This window comes from Egretta garzetta, unplaced genomic scaffold, assembly GCF_000687185.1.
Source record: "Egretta garzetta isolate BGI_Z169 unplaced genomic scaffold, ASM68718v1 scaffold198, whole genome shotgun sequence".
Classification (NCBI taxonomy): domain Eukaryota; kingdom Metazoa; phylum Chordata; class Aves; order Pelecaniformes; family Ardeidae; genus Egretta; species Egretta garzetta.
This window is the reverse complement of record NW_009260398.1, coordinates 468,716-492,013: the sequence shown is the minus strand read 5'-3', so window position 1 is coordinate 492,013 and position 23,298 is coordinate 468,716. Positions and strand designations below refer to the sequence as shown.

Below are 23,298 nucleotides of genomic sequence, written 5' to 3'. Positions count from 1 at the left end.
ATTTCTACTGGCAAATTTGAAAATAGGCCTAAGTAACCCAAGTGACCAACATGCTGTTGTCGGTGAAGCCCCGCTGCGGGGTACGGGGCCTGCTCGCGTTTCCCAGAGGAAACAGTTAAACAGGAACGTGGAGCTTTAGGAGAAAGACGGGCGAAGAAGCCGAAGTGAACAACACTACCAAATTACCTAAATAATAAAATGCACTCGCCAGTCATTTTTCTTACCTGTTCCGCCATCAGGACTTGGCGCAGTTCCTTCTTGAGATCAATAAACTGATCGTGATAGATGGCCATGGACCAAGGCTCCCTGAAGTAGCTGGTTAAAAAAGAAGAGATTTAGTTATCTTGTGAACCTCTCATTAACCACTAATAAAGTATTTACCTGCTTTTTTGCCTTTATAAATTACAGTTCTGGACCCATCATGATCGTTTGTTCATAAAATGCCTCCCGTAACAGCATGGTCAATCAATTCTTTTAATGGATGTTCCTGATGTACAGCCAGCTTCAGTAATTACATTTAAAGTGGCTTAATTCAGAGCTGTGGCAAGACCCAGTGAAGAATCCTGATTTTATCAGAATTTAAAAGCCTGAAGACCTGTAAAGAACGGTGTCTCCATTATCTGTCCTCATTTGAGAAAAGCAGATTGCAGGATTAACTGAACTGCTGCATAAACAAATTAAATTTGTGTAGACAATGACACAAATGTTGTTCATCATTAAGGTTTCTGGATTAATAAAGGCCAGAAAAACAGGCCACCGCAGTGCTGCAATATGTTCTTTGCACCACCACGCTAGAGCTGCGCTGGACCTGTGCTCGCAGCGAGCTCTCCTAACTCTTCCCTTTGGTGACAGCATTCACGACAGCGTTCTTCTGTGAAAAGGGAGTAAGGGCGGAGAGGACAGGACTCGGTGTAGAACCTCAGGCTGTAGATATAACCAGAGGCAGCTAGATTGCAAAGCTGTGATTTATTTCTCTTCCCTCGAGAATGAAAAATAATTTTTACAGCTTCGGCGAGATGCTCCGTGTGTAATTCCTGTTGACGCTAACTGGAGTCGGGAGGTGCCCCACGTAACGTGCCCAGTAATGACCGAGCAGACGTCCGCAGGGTCACCCAGGAAGTTCTAAGAGGAGCGCATGTGCGTGGCTGCGACCAGCATTCTGCTCCTCGGAATGGCAGCAGCACGGGCGCTCGGCTCTGCTGCCCGGGGTAGGCGTATGCTATCGCTCGGTTCAGTTGCGTGGTCTTTAATCGAAGCTCTGGATAAAGCAACTGAGAAGGCACTAGCCAGGTTTAATAATTCTGACATACCTGCCTACAGAAAGCTCGCGTCCAGTTTCCGTTCTGCACCAGATCTTTTTCCACCAGTGCCAAATGGCAGGATTTCCCCCTCCCGCTCTGCGAGTGAAACTCCAGCGCTCACTAACGCCCCGCACAATTAATAACAGCGTGCACCTGGCAGGGCCGCGCTGGGTCTTTGCATACCCGTCCCACCATAAGCTCTCTCCCCCTTCCCGCTGTGCCCCTTCATCTGGGTTTCTCTTTGTATCGCAGGCTGGCTGGGGCTGCCTCTCCGGGATCTGCACGGTGTCCAGCACAGCGGGGCTCTCTCCGATAGATGTTTTCGCAGTATAAATACTTATCGACGCGGTCACAAACACTGTGTTCCTGCTATGGTAGGTGCTGCCCAGCCTCCGAGCCTCGGGTAGCTGTTACCGCGGCTGACGCTACCTGTTCATGCGGGCGTGAAACGTCAGAAAAGATGAGCTCATCTCATCTGTAAGCGTCTTGATTTAAGTGCTTACGTACCTGTAAGGTGTGCAGAGAGCTAGGAAAGAACGGGCTATTCCCCAAATCTTTAAAGGCCCTTCGATTTCAGAAGGAAAACCCCCACCCAACACAAGCCTTGATCCTCGAGAGCAAAGCAGGGAAAAGGGGGGTGTTACACAAGAACACGTTAAGATACTTAAAGACTCCCTATTTTTACTGCTATGCCCTGCTACAAGCCGTGTCCCACTGGCCAAGCATTTTCTTTTCAAGCTGCCATCTTAATTTTAACCCTCGCCCTGATAGGGTGATTTCATCTCGACTGAGGCACGTCTTCCAGCCGCCTTACCCCGGTTAAGTTGTTCGCCTGCCCTCTGGAGATGTTGCGTTGGGTGTTGGTTACAGAACGTTTCGGGGATGCTACGCATTACTGCTACCCTTACCAGCTCGGTCCGTAACTGCACTGTCAACTGCTCCTGTCAATATTCACAGCTTCAAAACATGAAGCGTGTCACCCAGTTTGCAACATTTAATGGAAACAAAATGCCCCTTTTTTGGGGAACAGCGAGTGTCCTGTCTGTACTTTCCAGAAAGGCTGCCACGAGGAGCTGCTGGAAAACAACATGTGCCCCGAGATTCCCTTCACTTCCCCTCACCTGAGGAAACGCAACCACCAAAGGCAATTTAAAGGTACGCTTCACAGAAACAATTCACTTTCTCTGCCGGCTCTGCGGTTTTTAATATTTATCTCTTCAGTTCGAGTCACCTTTCTAAAGGGGCACATGGTGTTTTTGAGACAGCAGATCTACATATGGCTGCTAAAGGGAAGCTCAGTAATGAAAAAGCCCCTCTGACGCCAAACCAACAAGTTGACTTTCTGAGGCTCATTCTGAATTTTATTACCACTTCAGCAGCAGTCCCTCAGGGCGCGCCGTAGAAGGCTTGAAAGTATAATGCTCTTCAGTGCACAAGATGAAGCTGGCATGCTACCAACAGAGGCTCAAAGGCTCCTCAACTATCATGAGAACGGCATCTGCCACATGTGTTTGCACCATTTAGGCTTTCATAACCTGCCAGAGTGATCAGGCTAAATATGTACAAGATGACAATGTTTGCCAGGAGCATAACGGGTTTTCAAACTTGGTCACTTCCTAACGGGGATCCCCTGCTGGCAGACTTTTATATCGACAGAAGCCATCACGGGAAGGCATTTGTAACGAGATGGGATGAAACGGTCTCCTTGGGAAGACAATAAGCGACATCCTTTTTGTTGCTAGGAAGCTGGGCTCGCCTTTTCATTGACAAACAATATTTAAACTCTGTTCTGCCTCGTTTGTGATGTGTAGCCTACATTAGATGAAAGGGGAGAAGGAGGAAAATATTTAGTGGCGTCCTGTACAAAAGACAGGGATGGCATCTCTCCCCTTTCAAGAGCTGCAGCGTGAAACAAAACGGACAAAGTTGGCCACTGCTATGCCAGCAAAAACGGAGCGCGCGTGCACGCGGCTTCCCGTCTGAGCACGGTCGGTATCGACTCTCCATTCCATTTGCAACTGCACGCCGCTTTGGGAGGACAAGGCTTCTGCCTCCGAGAAAGCTAATTCCAAAGCTGCCGTAGGTCTGCGGCGTGTCCTGGCACCCTACAGCAGAGCACAGGGACCCGACCCTCACCTCCGGCAGCGTTTCTGTCGTCTAACGGCACGAGACTGATCACTGACAGCAGGTTGTTAAAGCCAGAAAATCTTAAAATCTGAATGAAAAACCTTCAGAATAACACACTCTGTTTGTACAACAGCAAAACAAAAAGCAAGATATAAAGTTAAAAAAAAAATCAGTAATTGAAGTTTTTAAAAATAATTGTAAATCCCATGACGAGGAAGTGATGGCGGAAAGGTGAAGACCAGCTCTGTGGCGTGAGCTCATCTGGTGGGGCACACCTCATCTTTACCCTTCGCGACGGTAATGCTCGTACGGATCAGTGTTATCGCACCACTGCAACGTCTTCCAAACGTCTGCGGGCTGAAGTTCTTCCCTCTGCTTCCCTTCGTGAAAATGAAGTAAAGCAAGGCCCCAATAATTTCCACTTACATTGTTAAAGATGGGCTTCTGAGGACCGTGGTTGATTTTGTCTTTATGCATTTCGCATGGGGTGCTTTTCTTGGGAAAATCTCAGCTGAAATCCTCTCAAAAAAGAAAACCAAACAAGTTTGGTTGGAAAGAGCAGCTGAAAGCAGCGACATGAATGTATCCAACATGGCAAAAAAAACCAGAAACCAATTTTTCAAAAAGGTCTGATTTTTTCATTCCTCTTCATGTGAAAGTAAACCTCATTATTACAGCCTGGAAAATAGTGGGTTTCTTTTTTTTTTTTCTTTTTAATATGAGGATTATAATGTGTTTTTAATTCCTTCCACTCCTTTTCTTGCTGCTTCCATGAGCCCGATGACAGCAGAGGTAACGGGTGCCACCGCAGGCAGCCCGTGGGCACACCTATGCCCTGGGAACGCAGGCCCCACGGCTCACTAGGCAGCGGGAACGATCCCTCCCTGCAGGTGAGCTCATCGATCCAGAGCGCGTGTGCGCCCCGAGGCCGCCCCGCGCTGGCGCAGAGCCCCGAAGGGCGTTCCAGCTGCCCCCGAGGCGGCAGGCCCTCGCCGCCGCCGCGCCTGCGCTCCCGGGGACTTCCCTCTGCTCCGAGACCGGGACAAGGCACAGGATCTTCGAAAGCTCGACGGGCAGCGGGGCACCTGTTCCTCGTGACCATGCCTTTGAAAAATCCCTCTGCAGAGTACTGGCTCGTTATTAACTACAGATCTTGAGGATGCTGTGGCTGTTGGTGTTCTTTGGCTACTCAAAGCTTTTAGGGAAACAATAATAAAACCAAACGCAACTCCTGCATCCCCGCTCTTTCACCGACACACATAAACGCGGAGGAAGCAGCTACGTTCAGAAACTCAGACAGTCTATGAAGTAGTTTGAGTCTGTTTGCGACTTCTGTTAAATGTCTCAGTACTCATTAGCACGGATCCCTAAACCACGTTCGTTTCCTCACAAAGCAGTCTGCGGCTCACCAGCGCCCTGCCTCGCCTCGCCAGCTCCGTGGGACGCCGCTCGCCGTCGTGTCTTCCGCCAGCAGCACTGCAGGCAGCGCGGAGCAGCACGCGCTTCTGTGGTGCGCAGTGCAAGGCAGAGTCATCCATGAACTTAACCTCCTGTTAATCTGCAAGTAGTGCAGTCTCCTCTTCTCTCTGAAGCCGCCCACTTCGTACCACACGGTGGATTTTCAAGCTGGATATCCATTTTTCTGGGTTTACGCTTCTTTTTTTAAGAAGAAATGTAATGCTTGAAATGCACTATCTCCAGGCTGTACCAGCTACATCTGGAAGATTCCCTGTCAGTTCTCAAATACTCAGACCTCAGAATATTCAAAGTCATTCCTGAGCACGTTTGGACTCTTTAAACTTGTGTGACTTTAGCAGTTCATGGAAGCTGAGTTTCTCATTGGTGCCTTTGGCACACGATGGAAAAAGCCGCCCCGCTGCTGGCGTGCTTTTGCTGCAGCGTGCCTCGTTCCTCCTTGCTTTTGCCCCTCTCTCGTCAGGAAGAAGAAAGCTGCTGCTACTGCAAGCACCGTGAACCAAGCCAGGAGGACAAACAGATGAAGCTGAAGCAGCTGCCCGGCCGGCGTGGGCCCCGGTACAGCACAGTTATGCCAGGGGCGCCTACGAAGAGCAGGGAGTTCCGCAGCGGGGAGAGGAAAGCGCTGCGCTGGGTTGGGGTGCAATGCAATTTTAATTTCCAGGTCATTCTGACATTGCTTCCCAAACAGTCTGCAGATTAGCAGAAGCCTTTTCTCCAGCACAAGGGCACGTAAGAAGCGGTGTCCCATCTCGCCAGGAAAAGAGAAGATGCCTTGGTTTGGGGACAATACATGGATGCTTTTAAGACTCTTAATTACACAGATACTGAGATGCCAGTAAAGGATACAGAGAATTTCCAGATAGACCTTGCACGGCTGGACCGGGAATTGTAGAGTGTAAATTTAAAGACACTATAAACAGAACCACTGAACATTTCCTGCTAAATATCATCTGACCAAAAATCTTGAAAGACAGCTCGTTTATGTAGGTAAAAAGCAAGACTAATTTGTGTAAAATCCCATGAAGCACCACCTGAAAGCACTGCTCGTAATCACAAAGAACATAAAATGTTCCCTCGTCTGCAATTTCTTAAAATTCACTTACAACTGCTGAACGATCAAGCGAATGTTGAACCAATGCTGGTTGTGGCAAGGAAGCTATTTAACTCCTTGTTCTGTAGTTCCACTCGCTGAGCGCCTCTGTGGCCACGCACTTCAGTCACTCCTGTTGAACTCATTAGCCCGGGACCCTCTGCTACTGCCCTCACCCAGCAATTAGCGACATCGGCAGCCTTACGGCCAATGAATCTGTGATTTACTTCATCAGGCAGATTTACAAACTAACGGTAGCGTTCACTAACTTACAGGCTGACATTTCTTTTGTACTTTTTGGTAAGTCAGTCACAGAACGGAAGCCTGCGCTGCTTTGCCACTGCTAACAGAGCCACGACCCAGCCTGCAACGTCTTCTCTTCGGAAGACAACTGGTTTGAAAGCCGTGGTTTACAAAACCCTTTTCCTGAAGCTGCAATAGCAAAACAGTGCAGCGCAGCTGATCTTGCAGCTCTTTCCCAAGGACGATGGGCACTGAATCCAGGCCTCGCAGGGAACAACACTGATCCCACTGGGCCCACTCCAAAACCTCGCTGGGGCTCCTGCAGAGACCCGCTGACTGCAGGGGGGCACGGGTCATGGTTTACACAATCTGTTGCTTTGCCAGCATCTTCACTTTGCAAATGCCGGCTATCCATCGCCACTGGCAAGTCATTCCTGTTTTCTGCACGTTTAATACCCTGGGAACGTTACAGTGCGGGGCCGTTACCTGGAGGCACCCTCAGAGAGCGGATCTGGGCGATACCGGCTCCACACGGAGGCAGTACAGCCCTCTCCTGTTCTGAGTGCCCGCGAGATCCTCTCCCTTCTCTCAGCACTGGAATTCGGTGAAGGTTGGACACTTTACAGATGGCAGCGGTTGTCGTGTAGCTGGTTCTCACTGAACTGCTCTTCAAACTTTCTAAACTCTGTGTTTTTTAAAATGGATCTAAACCCATTGCTCTCTGCTCTTGTTAGGACGAAATTATGGCTGACCCTGAAATAAGGTTTATTGCATTTTTTCACACAGCACGATTTCACATGCAATGTATTATGAAAAACAATTAAAAGGAAATTAAATCTGACGCACAAAATCAATAAATATGTGTGTGCAGTGGAATGATTGTTTCTCTGCAATTACTTGTTTATGAATTCAGTGTTCAATCATTCATAGTGGTTTGCATAATTATTAATATGAATCAGCAAGGTTCGACTGCAAATCCACATGGTAAGGTTCAGTTGACTAGCCTTTACTTACTAATTTGGCCGTGGGGTTTCTTAGTAACGTAGCTCTTCATTAGCAAGTTAGCTGCTCCTTAAAACCTGCATTAACGTACAGACATGTAAAGCTACCTGAAGGACTCTACCACTTACATGGGTTTGCTATGTGAGTACAGCTTTGCCAGCGCACCGTGGGGTGAGCATTTAATTCTGGTAGCAAAAAAGCTGTTAGTGCTTTGATATCCCTTCACGTGTTCCTCTTTCCTTATCCTGTCTCTCCCATCATAAAAAGCCCACAAATTTCCCTCTAATTAGGCTGCGAAGCGTACTGAGCAGCATTAGTCCCTCTCAGCCATGCTCACTACCTGCCACATTTCCTCTCTGGTTTTTTTCATCCCTGCAGAAAACAAGTCTTACCGCCTGCGTGATGAACAAAAGCCTAAGGTGGAATCCCTTAAATGTAATCACAGTGTGCTAATGGTATGGGATCCGGCGAATTCCAGGCAGCAGGGCATTCTAGTATTTCTCTTAATGAACAATCACTCTTCGGTTTTGAAGGTCTGGTTTAAAACCAGCTTTTCTATGTAGCATGCATTTTGTGTTTAAATAATCGCTGATCATCCTGCCTAGAAGTAATAAATGTATATCTTTACCAAGTCCTTTTAAAAATAATACTGAAAACATCCAATGTTTTTCTTTTTCCTAATTTATTTGTTATAGTGCAAGATTATTATTAGGGTTGCGTCAATAAACAGTGCAGTGTGGTGTTCCTGCTTAAACTCCCATCCAGTGGCACCGCTTACCAAATCACTTCCAGCCCAATGTGAACAGTTCTATGATGTGTGAATTGAACTTAAGCAGAAAAGATCTAAATGGTTACTTTAAAATAATAAGTAAATGTTGTTCATATCGCTTAAAACATTTCTGAGCACTCAGCTTGCACAGCTAGTACAAAAGCTGTAACGTGGGCATAACTGACCAGGTTTGAAGGGAACAGCTAAGGAAGCAGCCAGTGGCATTATCCACTTTCATAGTTTCTGGGTGGAATTTTCCAAAGCATCTCAGTGAAAGGGAGTTTGACTCCTTCGCGCATTTCTGTTGCACGTTTGGCACCTCGTGTCCCATTGCGTATCAGTACCTGTTGCTGTTGAAGGTGTGCAGCTTCACGTAGAGTATCCCTTACTTTTTTCCAGGGTGCTTAGCCTCTTGGACAGCAACACCCACCACGGCCAGGCTGCACGCAGGAAAAGGAGCACTAGCCTGGTCTCGTGTCACCCTGCTAACAGCAGTGAAGACAGATCTTCTAACAGACATCGGGCTGGATCACCACAGATCTATGCAAGTGTAAGTTATGTGAGCACTGAATCCTATCTGCTGTTCTGGCACTGGGAAAAAATTTCCTTAGTCACTACATTTCGGCAAAATCCTCTGTACTTTTTGTCCCATGCACAGGTATTGCCAGAGTCATAAGCCACCCTTCCACCTCCTACTTGCCAAAAAGCCTCTGGTTAACATCTGCTGATGGGGGCTTCTCTCTACGCACCCAGCCCCTCATATCACCAGTCCCCAAAGTGACCTTTGCAGATTGGTGGACACATAAACCCCAGCTCTGGAGAACCCCAAAGCTTGCGGTGGAGATGAGGCACTCGGAGTGCACCTGCACCTTGCTGCTGACAGCTTTGCTACCGTGCGATGAACGGTGGCAAGTTCATCCTCCGCATGGTGCTACCTGAGACCGCTATGTAGGGTAGACAAATTGTCAATGAGTTGGACGAGTCCTTAAAATGCTGGAAACCAAGTTATTAAAAAAAAGGTAACAAGTCTCTTTGAGCTCAGCTTGGATGAGCCTGCCTGTAAGGTGTCTCCGCTAACCGCCCTTTAACATTCACGCTGCCACCTTGGACTCCCCCACAGGACTGACCCCGCAACGTTCCTCAGCTCTTGGCTGGAAAGCCAACGTACATCCACGGCAACACCTGACCATCCAGCCCGTGCGCACCAAGGTGGCTCCACGATGCAAACTGTAGTAAGTACAGATGGCTGAAAGCGCATTTCTGGTGAGAACTAAATATAAACGCAATATAAATAGAGCACTTAGTACTCGGTGTTATGTGTTATTCAAAACACTTTGACTGCTAAACCATGCGTCAGTCTATCAGCATGCTCGACAAATTGTGAAATACTGAAGTGCTTAACACACAGCAGCTCACCACCCTCAGCAGTACGCCGAGAGCACTCGGCGAATCGGTACAAGAAGAAAATTGAGAAAGGGATGGCTGAGCATCCCAACATGTCAGAGGGTGCCCTTTAGAAACTGATTGGCATAATGATGTCGCCTCTGCCAGGACGCTTCATCCCTGTCAGCCCAAATCTGCGCCTCTCCCCCGGTGGCGCTGCCTTTGCTGCGCTCGCTGTCACGCCACGCTGGTACTCCTTTCCCTCGTCACCAGTGCTACTGCCACATTAGCGTGCTGCAGCCAGCATCTTCTGTAGCTCATGACTGAAAACAAGTTAATTAATACAGTATTACAAAATCCCACAGAAAAAACCCACTCACACCTAATTTGATAAATAAGCTACTTAAGTATTTTAGAAACTAGCGGATCAGATTTTTATGCATTATGTGAGTAGATTTGGTTTTCATTAATGCCAAATGAAGCCTACATGAAGCACTTCTACCCCATATTAAAGGCATGATGCCAGTGAGCATCCATTTGGTTGCCAAGTACCAGGAGACCCCTCTAATTATCCATTTTGTTCTTAAGATGCAGCGGAGGGAGATTCCACCGCTCTGTGGACACGTTCCATAACTTGGCAACTGCCTTACAGTCGCCTTCATCTGGGGAGAATACAAAAGGGTGTAACTGGCTGGTTGCATTCCTCCTTTGTGAAGCAGTATGGAGCACTGATGACCAGAAACAAATCTGTAAGCTTAAAAATAAAAGAAAAAAAATATTTTTGAGCTCTCTCCCCACCCCCCCTCTTTTATCGGCTGCTATGGCAATGGAAAGAATCTGAAGGCTTTCAAGCGAGCACTGGAGACCTCCGAGGGAAGGGAAGGAGTGTGGTACAGGGGACACTTCATACGAAACCTACTGGAATTTGCTGTCTTTTGCCTTCAAGAGAAGTCGTCCCTGTTGGACAGAGCCTCACTCTTAGGTGCTCAAATACCAGCTCAAATACCACCTTTTAAGAGGCAACCTTACGGGAAATTAATAAGAACTGCAGAAATTCCTTCCTGAAGTGGATTCCAAATTTAGGCAGTAATGCTGCTAAACTTCCAGGTGACATGAAAGGTTTGTATACAAAATCCTCGGCTTTAGGACACCGTGTCTTCGGTTCCTGTGGCTTTGCCTGCCCTGACATGGGACAGCTGCATTGTAAGACCTTTCTGTTCAGGAACGGAATGGCCGAAGGCCTGGGTGGAGTGAGTACGCCTACCGTGGTGGCACGCGGCAGACAGAAGGGTGACCATCGCTGATGGCAACAGCGCCTTTTTCTTGTAGCACGGTGACAAGTGAGGAGGAGACTTTTCTTGGTCCGTAAATATTGCCTGTCCAAGGCCCTGACAATTTGCCCAGTAGACCTTGGCATCCCTTAGAAGTCAGAGGGATGAAGGGCAGCCTGCTGCTACGCAGTCAGAAGGGAGCTGTCCGACTGGATGCGGCCATCTCCTGGCCTAACAGCCTATTTGCACAGGTAGAAACAAAACCACTGGCTGTTAGATTTGTGTTTAGCTAAGTAATGAGCTGAGCCCACTCACACGCTACTCTGAATTAAGCTGGAATACCTAACACCTACGAGAATCAGGCCCAAACATGGCTGCAGAAGCTTGACTATAGGCAACTATTTTTGAAAAAGACTAATATGTGTTGTTACCACATTATGTCCGTATCACTGGGATGACAGCTAGGGCAGCTAGGCATTCTGTGGAGCATTTATTTTAACTGTGCAGTTGTAGGGTTGCACCAAGACCTCCTTTGAGAATGCACATAGTACCCGTCTGCTAAAGGAGAAAGGAAAAGAAACTTTAAAAGTCTTTGGTTCCATCAGATACAGTGCTGGCTGGTTTAACTATGAGCGCTAAAAGCACTGTTTCCCTGAAAAAAAAAATTAATTCAAAAGCATTTGAGGCTTTCAGTGAGCTGTGAAAATACTGTAATAGGGAGGAGGAGCGCCTAGCTCGCTAAAAGCTTACGCTCTCAAGCGCGCTCGGGCATTTTGTAGCTAAGTGACTGTGGCAATAGTCAGATGATTTTATGCTGGCTTTTCGGTTACTGCTTGCGAGGTTGATAAATTTATGAACTTGGCAGTCTTGAAGGGCAGCAGTCCGAACACACACAAACCGTACGCAGGGCGACTGGGGCATCGGGGTGTTGGCCCTGCAAACTGGGGGCCGAGGGGCTGGGAGGAGGCTGGGACAGCAGCGGCTGGCAGAGCCCTCTGGCAGGCAGCGGGGCAGGGCGATGCACGCCCACCACCCTGCTCGGCTTCCTCCACCCCGAGCGTGGACTGTAGGGGAGCGAGGAGGCGAGGGAAGTGATTTCAGCCTTCATGTGGTTGCGGGTCAGGTCCTGCAGCTTTTAATCACGCTGAACTCATACTGAAATCGATGGAACTTTTCTGCCAGCGAAGGGAAATGTTATTTATCTCATTATTACCATTAGCTGCGGTTTCACGCGCACAACCGGAAGGGGTTACTTCTTCAAGTTAGCTGAATCTTGAGGGCCTGTTGTTCATGCTAATTTGAAAATGGCACTGGCACATTATGGTCAGGAAATCCGGTATCATGGGGTTAACTTTCAGCCCTTCTACCGAACGCAAATCAGTGAGGAAATTCATTGCTAGGTGCAGTCTCTAATTATTTAGAAGATAATTTGCATGCTACACAGAAATAAATTAGCTCCCAGGTGACAGCTGTTCCACTGTGTCCATTCCTGGAACTAGATGCCATGCTGGGAAATCTAAATGCAGACCAAAAGATTAAAACATTGCACTTTCTTGCCTTATAGGAAGCCCCCCCCAGATAGAGGCATAGAGAAGGGAGGAGGGGAATGAATGTTCCAGACCAGCCAGTTCAGCAGCTTCACTAACAAACCACCACATTTTCACGGTCTGCGTTTTCTTTTCACTAAGTGAACTTCACATCTTGCTAGAAGATACGGCAAGTGGACCTAAGTGTAATGCGTACTAGTTTAGCAGGATTTCTTTCAAAGTCAGAAAGAGGAATTCAGTCCTAGCATCAGGTTTGCATTCACACGGTCATGCAAGATCACTGCCGACCACGTGAACACCACCCAGAACAGTTTTTCTGCTTTTTTATCACACACCTAGCAATCAACGAGTACATTTTCATATGTTCCTTGCCAAAAGACGACCAGGCACCGCTTTTTATCTACATAAAAGCCTCAAGACCATCTTCGTCTCACAAGAGATGCTAAAACATTTTCCAACCTCATGGCTTCCTAACAGACAGTCTCCCCATGGCGAGGTTCTAACCCTGTATATTGCTGCATACTGTACATCTGTATATGCACATCGCCTACGAGACTGTATTGCGTGGATGTATACGTATTGTATATACCATACGATATTCTGTTCTATATTATGAGACTACATTATGTCGCCAGCCTTTTTCCATGGCTCTGCCTCCTCCTGAAAGAAGCAATTTCCTGTGCCGGGTTGCTTTGTGCTAGGAGTGCTACATGGAGCTTGCCGGCAGCTTGCCTCCTCCTCTGGCTGGTCCTTTCACCCTGCCTGCCTGACTGCAAAGGGCTGTCCTTCACTGCAGTGGCTCGCCCCTCTGCCTCCCACCTCTTGAACCAGCTAGAGACTCTATCCCCCTCATAGCACAGACGTTTGCGACAGGAATACCGGGCCGATATGAATGGAAACGTAGGTGTGCGTGCCTGCGTGCCTGTGAAAGCACCGGAAGACACAAGCGAGCAAGGATTAAAGAACAGCATATGGTAATTACTCAGAGCAACATCTGTGACTTCATTCAAATGACCAAACAGCAAGAAGAGAAGCAACGAGCCTATCTAGAGATAAGGTATAAAGATGAAGAACAGGGCTGGAGGCAATAAAATAAACAGATAAGGAAAACCTGGCAACTGTGATTCGGGAATTTTCCCACAGGCTAATGAGAGGTGAGATAAAATAATGAGGCAAAAGATCCCAAACAACATCCACATCTAAAGGCTGTAAAAGACAAGTCCAAAATTAGTTCGTCATCACTAATTAAGAAGAGCTCAAGAGACATGATGAGGACCTGGTAAGTGGTGTCCCTCTGCATGGCACGCTCGTGATCCTGGCCAGGGCACCCGGCCACGCGGGCCACGGTGCCTGTGAGGAGGCGGATGCGGGAGCACCCCGACCTTGTGCCGCGGCAGCTCCTGGTGAGCCCAGACCAGTTAAGATAGAAGCAGTCCTGCAGGAGCTGGTGGCTCCCCCGGTGAGCGGATATGCTGCCATCAGATGAAGCTGCACTGCTTACTCTTACAACGTTGTCTGGCCTGACTCATCCTATTAACAGACCATCACTGGCATCTTCGCCTCTCCTAAACATCCACAGAGATTTTAAAAATCTCAGAGCTTGATCTTACTTGTAATCCCCTGACCAGCTTGTGCAGCGTGTGGGGATCCTCTCACGATCGTGAGAGCAAGGGAGGCTGGTACGTTCTTAATTTCTCTCATGAAGAAATTAGCTGTCTGTTCAGAAAGTTAATGTCTCATCTCTTCAAAGTCTGTGTGTGCAGGTAAGTGCTGCTGCACTCAGGTCCTTGGGCTGGGCTTCGTGCCCAGCATGCAGCAACGGAGAGACGGGCAACAAATGCTGGGTTTGTCAAGGTCAGGGTCACTGCTGCCGGTGCTGGAGGCCGAAAGCCCAAAGCAAGAGGATTTATTCTTCCAGATGTCAATACTGGTGTAGAGTTTGCTAGCACATACAACAACTGGCACTGTAACCACGTCTGGGCAAACAACACAGGCCTCAGTGTCTGGCAACATTTGCAGTGCACAGAAAAGATTCGGTCGCAGCCGTGTTTGCATATTGTAGCACCATGAACAAGACTGGTGACACCTTCCCACAACCTGAATATTGAGTTTCTTCCAGTGCTCAAAACGTATTAGCTGATCAGCTGAGACAAGGGAAGAAGGTTATCTGTTGTCTTAGCCAGTACCACACACAGTTGTGTCCCCCTCCTTCGGTTTCTGCTTAGCACCCATTGACGATGTACCGCGTGTGTCAGCTTCACATGTGCTGTCTGCCAGCCCTCTCTTGTAAAACAAACCCAACATTTGCTATAATCAGAATCAATCCCTGTAGCAGCGATAATTCACAAGCTTCACACCCCTCTCACAGAAGCACACGAAGCCCTCCTGAAGTGAAATCTGTAAAGCAGCATTTTTATCCAAGAAACTTTTAAACCTCATAGCTGAAGTTTGGGTTCATCCTGTCTTTCAGTACGAGATGAGAAGGAAAACCGAGGAGCTGGGCTCCGTAATATTAACAATGAGGAGAGAGTGCAAAAGGCATCAGAGGAACCGTGAGAGCTGCACGCCCAGCCCTGGTGAAGCCCTCTTCAGGGGAGTTCACCCCTTGAGACAGCAGCTGATACTGCTGTTCCCAACACACAGCACACAAACCCATCTTTGGTCACTAACCGGAGGGCCTGCCTGGGTCCCCTCCTCCCTGGGTTCAGCAGGCATTCTCATTTCCCTGTCCTTAGCCACGTACAACGCCTTATCCGTATTCTGGCGAAGCTTTTTGACACTGAACCAGCCGAAGTGCAAAAGCTAGAGGAAGGAGGTCGGGAATTCAGAGGCTCCTAAGTCCCTGTCTCAAGATATCAGGTGCTTCACTCCTATGGATGTTTTTGAACCCGTAGGTTGCTGTTACCATGCAAAGTTTATTTTGGACCACAGCAAACTTTTACAAACTGTTGCCTAAATAACATTGTTTAATTGGAAAGTTTTGCTACCATTAATGCCTTTCTCCAAATCAGTTATAAATACAACAACATCAGACCTGGAGACTTCTAAGGCACCACTATCACCTTTGTATCACAATAAGAATTTACCATTTACCACAAAATGAAGTGACAGTAACTCCCTTACACCGAGAACGCCGTCGTGAGGATCAGCCTTAGGGTTTATCACCAGACAAGGAGGCAAGCTGAGTGTCACTGTCATCCCGAGCGATTGAACATCTCCCTAGAAACCTCTGGCTTAAAAATCTGACTCGAAGTGACAAAACCACTGACTTCTAAAAGGGACTTCTGAATATGAATTTTCAGTAAAAAGAAGATTGTTAGGGTTCATCTGAACGAGTTAAGCCTACTGAATATGCTAAGCAAAAGTTATAAAGATACTGAAATGCTCTTTCAGATGAAAGGTGGTCAAGTCAACCACTGCTCCGTCTCCAAATAAATCTCAGACACACAGCTCGTTTCAGGAAGGTCTTCAGGGCTTGCATTACCACTGATAATTTTGCCAAATGATGGAAAATATTTTTTTAAAATCGATCTTTTGTTCTAAGGGGAAACAGCCAGAAGATAAACCGCAACAAAATAAAATTCTGCCAGAATGGGGATTTTATGCGCAACGTTGAGCTACCTTACCTGTAAAGATCTGTGATCTGCCCTTCATTCCAGCGATAACAAAGATCATTAAGAAGACGCTCATGTTGTCCGTACAAGCAAATGTAGTTGGAGGTGGGAAAGGGTTCCTTTGAAAAGCAGGTGATGCTATCTACCGCACTGTATTTGTTGATATGCATCCTGAAATAATTCCCATGGCTTGCCTCCCCGGTTATAATCTCCATCCCCTGGAACAGAAAACACCAGGAAAGCTGTGGAGATGGAACGATGCCTGACTTGGCATACGCATGGGATATTTACCATTTCTTGAAATCCACAACCCATTTTTTTAACCAAGAACACCCATTCCCAGTAACGTGGTTTATACAACAAGGCACTTTGCTATGGTGTGGACACAAAGATTTTCTGTGTGGTTTAGACCTTGATTAGCTGCACACAAAACCGTGCAGCACACGACTGCCTGTGCAGCGTGGGCTTTGGCTGCCCAGTCCCAAGTGCCATCTGAGACACCTGAGGGTATACGGCCCATCCAAACTGGGCTGGCAGTTGTGACACAGGATCCATGGGAGACCTGTGACCTCCTGGAGCAGCAGCTGGAGGTCAGGAGGGATGCCCTGGGGCATCCCAAACAACACTGCACGCCTCTGTTTAGGCAACTGAATTGAAACCTATTCATCCTAATTTATTATACAGAGCCCGTATTATTGCATACACATGGCGTACCGTAATCTACTATGGGATACCATCCTGACGAGTGAAGAACACACTGATATACTTCTTATTCTCTCTCCAGTTTTATAACTATATGTAAATATTTCTGTGTACAGCATATAGACACATATACAGTGCACGTGCAGAGTCCAAATTTATGGTGCATGGCAGAAGCTATACGATGGGAGGCAGAGGGTTGGTACTACCACGTTCATCAGTCACAAGCAAACCTCAGTGTTACAACTCAAAGATTTATCGCATACCAATTAAGCATTTTTGGCTGCGTGTAGAAGTTTGCCAGCAGTCAGAGGCGTGATATGTTGGAACAGCCTTCCAAGGCAAGAAATACCAAGAAGGAGCCTGTTCGGTTCTAAAACAAACTTCTGAATTTTATAAATGGCATGACGCACTAGATGGTTGCCTGCAACTGCAGGAGGCTGGGCTCGATCTCTTAGGACGTTTCCTTCGGGTCTACGTTCTAGACTTTTAAATGATGAATTACCATTGCCTTCAAAATATATATGCATATACTTACATTACATACATATATGTATGCATATGTGTGTGTATATACACACAAACACATACACGCACGATTTAGAGTTGCTGTCAGTGACTCCCCCTTGCTAAGCTGAACAGGGGCTGCCACATGTTGCTGACACCAACTCTACTATCAAAAAAACCAACAATAATGTTGGATGCTGATGCTCAAACTGTAGCATTTAGTTTCAGCTGGTTAAATAAATCACTTAATAAAAGGCAAAAATGTAAAAATTTGCTTCAAACCTCACACTGCAGTGGGATGATCAAATGGCTTGAAGCTATTTTTTAAAGCTGTATTCATGTTCCAGTTTTATATATTTCTAAAACCTGTTGCTAGGCTACAGTAACCTTTGTTCCTTCCACCTCTCTCAGCTAATACCTTTCACCACTTCTCTGACTTCTTTCTTAGGAAATTCTTTTAGGATTTACATGAAGTTTCTGGAGTGGCTTTAAAGAAGCTGCCTTTTCAGACAGCAGGTAATGAAAGCTGCAGCAGAAGAATTCTAATCATGTTCTAGCAATTTGGAGTGACAAACCCAATTTCTCTCTCTCTGACAGTCCTTTCTGCCTCCCAGTACATGCTGCTTTGGACAGCTCATCCTGCACCTGCAAAGCTGGAAAACAAGGTGAGCCATGCTTTGATTCCTCCCAGCAAAGCATGGATTTCGTTTTAAAAAAATAACTTCTTTCTATAGACTACTGCTGTCCGAGTTTTAAAATCAGCACTGAAGTAGCCTTTCAAAAGCCACTCTTTACATCAACTACAGGAATGGGCTTGATGCAGAAATCCCTGAGGAAAGAGGTATAATCTGTGTGGAACAGGAGCTTGCCTAGGTGGGTGATCCTCTCTGGTTTAAAATACACCAATCTACTCCTCTTGTCTCACAGGTCAGGTTCTCCAGTAATAGAAGCATCTCGCATTTGTACCATGGGACAATCTCCCACCTAGCCCAACTGTGTGAAGTGCTTCCCTCTTTCTGGCCCAAAGACAACTTGCACAGTTGCAGCACTGGCTATTTCCTAGCTGCGAAGTACAGAGCATCCCTTCCAGAATATATTCTTTTCCTACTGGTCGAGAAATCAACTCAATTTCCCTGATAGACTGCGAAGTCTTAGCATCTGCATGCATTTACAGCACTTCATTCCAGGGAGGAGAGAGGTAGGCACTAAGGCTGAAAGCATATTTTAGTGAAATCCAGCTAATACTATCCTATGTCCTCCTTATAGAAATCACACATCTTTGAGAAAGCCAAATATCAGGAAGTATGGAAACAAACACCTAGGAGGTTCAGTTGGTTACACAATTCATACTTGTTCAGCAGCTGTGGCTGATTTATATGATGTGCCCAAGTTTAGCTGACTGGATTTGCCCTTACATAAATCTGATGGCAAATACCACCACTACCTTGATGTGCTGTGTATTAAATATGTGCTAGGAACTTCAAAAGCAACGTCTTCCATACGACTGAGAAAACTACTTGTCTCTCTACAGAATCAAGCAAAAAGAAAGCCATCCTGAAAAACAGAGTACAAGAAAAAGCCAGCGTGATAACCTCCCAACCTGTGCCCAGGAGCCAGGCACAGTGCTGAGCCACCAACTCTGGAAAAAGGAGTCAAGGAGTTGAGCTGTAGTGCCCCGCTAGGGAGCTGTTTCAACCCAAAGTGCTACAAACAGTAACAAAGAGTTCAGGGCATTGGGGCTTGACAACTATGTCCTGCCTTCAAGGACCAAAAACCCCTTGGTTTAGGTTGATTACATGGCAAAGGAATTAAGAACTGCAGTAAAGTAGATAATCAGATATGCTTATCTGTATGCATTCCACTTTTACAATATGACAGTGCATTTACATTAAAATCAATTAAATATTTTCAAATAATTGCAGAGATTTGTTTTTACGTGGTTTGTTCCATTCCAGAGTTTGCTGCTAAGCCCCAGCTCCGGAAGGTCTCCAAATACGTACTTAAACCCATGCTAACTCAAGATATTTGTAAGATGCATGGTACTTATACACGTACCTGAGCTATCCGAAATAAGAACATCTTCCAAATGGAGGACAAAACAAAAGTTAAATAAAGCAACTTACATGATCACACAGTGCGAGTTCTAAGTCCAGGCGGATGGGGATTTCTGGTTTGGAAATATGCAAGTAATTATAACCTCCAGGAAGAACACCTCCTGCCGTAAGTGAAAAGATGAGATTCATTAAATCATGAACAAAGAAGAAAGTAAGGTATTTGTTTGCCTTTCTTCTCCCATAATCCATTTTGTTTGTTTGTTTACTCAATGGCTCTAAAAATAAAACAAGAAACTTATTTTGTTTTGGTGGACTTCATGGTATAAACTCTTTTCCTACATATTGGTGCAGTAGCCACATGTTGAAAAGTTCTGATTATAGTTTTATTGATCTTGAACTTGGAATAAAGACACTGAGTCACCAGAAACACTCCGTAGTTACTACAATATAAATGAAAGCACAACGTGGTCCCTTATTAGCAAAAATCCACGATGCAAGCTTTTATTGCAGCAACTCGCCTCTCTCCGCTTTCAGGGCTTCGCTGCCATTAGATGGCATCCTCGGCGAGACGGACCTACCCTTACTGCATCACAGCAAAAATACCAAAAGGGGTATGAAAGTGCGACAGAAATCCATTTTGACGTACCTTTAATTTTACACCCTTTGTACATGGGGATGAGTCTGTCTGTGCCTTCTGGTGGCTTCGAAAAGGGCTTGGGGGTTGGATCAAAGAGATTCAGCAGAGATGCAGCAAGCTCAAAGCCAATCTCTTTTGAATTGAAGTTGCTGTGTGTCCATTCATCTCCATAATATCTCCTGGAGTACTTTGTTAAAGGACCTGCAGCCCTGATACTGGCATCGTTAGTACGGAACTCGGTATCGATCACAAGTCTTCCATCAAAAACAAGGCAAGCATCATTAATTGCCTTAAAGGTTTCATAATCCACTGTCCTGTAGGCGAAGCTAAAAAATGCCTAAAGAGATGTAAACAAGAGTAGGTTATTATACATTAGTTACTGGCTAATTTTATAAATCAAAACCTACACCTCATTCTGAATGTTATTGATTTTAAAAGCAAAGAACATGAAATATGATTTTATACACACAGATAAATCCTTCTGATCCAGTATTTATAGCTACTAAAATTAAAACAAAGACAGTAGAGGGGAGAATTACAAAACTAGACCCATCTACTTCTGGTTATTAATGAGGTTTATTTTAAAACCTCTAGTATTAACTCTGTCAAACACCTGAGTGGATGTGCACATTTCCTGTGTTAGCGTGAGCACATGGAACAGACCTGAACCATTTATGAAGTTGGTTTTCTTCTTTTAAATGCTCAGACTGAATAACCAAGTAATAGAATAGTACAATTCACTCTGCATTTTTGCAAGATAACTCTGTATTACAGGTATTTTTCCAACTATTGTGCCTAACTGTTTACCAAACTACATTACTACGGCTACCAGCACAGGGATAGCCAATGAAATGGAAGGATGGGAAATTCAAATTGTTCTGTGGAAATGCCATCCTCATTCAAACTACGACAGCAGAATTAAAGCCAGTGGAAGCTGTGGAGGCCGAGGCATTTGGAGAGGTATAAAAGGATGAGTATTTACATGAAAAGGAAAGCACTGAGATTTACTATACTTGATAGTGACATACATTTTGGAAAGCACACCCAAGCTTTGTCAGGACTGAACCACGTCTCTAGCTAGTCCAGATCTGGATAATACTTGCTTTAGGAGGCAGACTGATCTGTTCAGTGCTTGGGAGTGCTGCCCCTGCCGCGCTGGGGCTGGCCCCTCTCAGAGACAGGACGCCAGATCCATCTAAGATCATCCAGGTCAGCCCAGAGGAGCGTGGCAGTCACTTAGCGAATCTGGTGGTGAGTGCAACAGACACCTATTTGCTGTGGTTTGGTTTGCGGGACTGAAAAAAGATGTGGCTTCCATTCTCCGAAAACACTGCCTGTACTGTCTTACTCCTTTACAGAACCGGCCCTGAGGTAGGGATTTATCTTGGGACCAGCATTTACTGAAGCCACGAGCTCGTCTTCCCCACAGGAAGATTTCAAGGGCATTGAAAGAAAATCACCCTAAATCCTTAAATTCCTCCTCTAAGTCTCAAAGAAAAAAAGCTAGCGATAATTCCCTTCTTTTATCTTCTTGTGGCACCTGCATAGTCCCTCTCCTGGGACATGAGGAAGCAGATCAGACCTCATCTCCCCAAAACAGGAGCTGAGGCAGCACCACCACGACAAGCACTACAAAGCAGGCGGTGCTGGAAGCGGCCACCGATGCGTCCTGCGCGTTAGCCGTCGGTGTGAGCAGATGAGCACGCAGCACGGCATGCACAGCGCGCCGGACGCCTGAAGAGCCGCTTTGAAATCCAGCGCAGTGCGAGAGCGAGGACTGCGGGGCCCTGCCACCGCCCTCGCCTTTTGTCCGCACGCTCCGCGCAGGCTCCGCGCACTGATTAGCAGAGAGGAGCTTTCGAATCCATTTAGAATCACGCACATCTGACATTTCTCTTGATATGTGTTTTATTTGGCTTTCTACAGTGCTTAAAAGTGACGGTAAAGAGGCAAAAGCCCATCTGAAACCTGGAACCAAAAACGCGCTCGCTGAGGACAGAAGTGCCTATGCAGCTGAAGCTGAGAGAGGCGCTGGGGAGGGCAGAACCCGCGTCACCCGGAGGCGTCTCCGTTCCGGAACACGAGAAATGAGGAGCAGGTAAGCTGGGTCACTCCGGCCTGGAACCCGGGGCAGAGGCACAGAACAGTCCCTGCCCCAGGCCCTCACCTCCGTCGGACCACCGCAGGCGCGGAACCGGGAGGAGCTACAACTACACGCAGCATCTTCGCAATTGCCGCTTACAAAGGATAAACTGAAAGGTGGCAGAACTAAGGTCCCAAAAGTAGTGTAAAACAAGAGCACACTGGACACCGAGGGTTAAAAGTAGCAAGAATTACAAGGCCAAGAGATGTTTTAAACAAGATCGTGGTCTGTAAGGAGTACTGACCCTCTCATTGCTACAACACAGGTTGTGAAGCTCCAGAGCCTTTATAAAGAGCTTTCCCCTTCATCAGTGCCCTCGCCTTTTAAAACGATTAGATGACAAGTTGAATGTTTCTGCCCACCATCAAGAACTACTACTGTACAGGCTGAGGAAAGGGTGAAAAGCTATCAGGCGAGCCTGTGTTCTCTGTCTGCCTTCGTCTTGAGCAGCCCGAGACTTAACCCTGCCAGGCATCAGCAATAAGACCTTCCCCCAGCACCGGCCTCAGGGAGGACACAGTTGTCACCTGGGTAAGGGTATTACCCGATTATGCCACCAAAGAGCTTTCTGCAGACTAAGGGCAAGCGTCAGATGCTCACGACTGGCTGGATGAGCCAGCTGGAAGAGAAGGCACAGGAGAGGGAAGCAAGGGCAGCTGGCAATGTTAGCAACACTGGTACGGCAGAGATGCGGCGGCAGAGAAGCCAGAGCCTCTGAGCTTGTTCATATATAAAATGAGTAATGAACTATGCACAGTTAAGGGAATTCTAACCATCCAGCAGATCCAAAATCAGGGAAGCTCTGCCCGTGAGGGCAAGGGGACCACACAGCCCCAGGTCCTGCCGGCTGACAGGCAGGACAGTGTCACCCAAGGGGAGGGGAGGGGACGGCTGCAACCTCCAGGCTGGGAGCCATCTGTCAGCCCGGGAGGGGAGGGAGGGAGTAAGCCCCCAAGAACTGCCAATCAACAGTTGATATTGGCTCAAATCCCAAAAGGCCCAGAGCTGCTGCAGCGCTGATTCCTGCACAGCCTGCTCCCTCGTGAACGCAGCTGCCTTCCTGGCCACGGCTGCTCTCCAGAGCCCTCTCCCCCTCCGAGCCCGTCCTCCAGGCGGCGAAAAGCAGATACAGGAGCCACGCAAGAGAGCTGAACCGGTTTGGGAGAATATAAAGCCCCAACATCACAAGTAATTGCACGTCTCTCATCGTAGAGGCTGGGTAAGAGAGACCTCGAGAGGGAAGAACCGTGGCTGGAGGAAGGACAGGGATGGGGCACAAAAGGACAAGAGAAACAAACCACAAGGAAATGGGGGTCTTGAGGGAATGGCACCGGCCACACAGGCAAGGCGGTGGGGAAAAGAGGGGGGCTGATGGCGAGGCGGTGAATGGATATCAAGGTGCAAGAACAAGAACCACATGGAGGTCTCTGTG

At 47.0% G+C, this 23,298-nt stretch overlaps 1 protein-coding gene across 1 annotated transcript in view; it reads right to left on the bottom strand.

Moving 5' to 3' along the window:
* Positions 1-224: 224 nt before the first annotated feature.
* The window catches only part of CFAP61 (cilia and flagella associated protein 61), a gene marked incomplete at its 3' end in the record, with an annotated part of 111,399 nt that continues 88,325 nt past the window's right edge, over positions 225-23,298 (bottom strand). The window contains exons 22-25 of the mRNA XM_035898619.1: positions 19,733-20,060; positions 19,156-19,247; positions 15,839-16,044; positions 225-315 (exon numbers count right to left, since the gene is read on the bottom strand). Of these exons, the coding sequence (XP_035754512.1) occupies positions 225-315; positions 15,839-16,044; positions 19,156-19,247; positions 19,733-20,060 (717 nt within the window). The remainder of the gene's footprint in view (positions 316-15,838; positions 16,045-19,155; positions 19,248-19,732; positions 20,061-23,298) is intronic.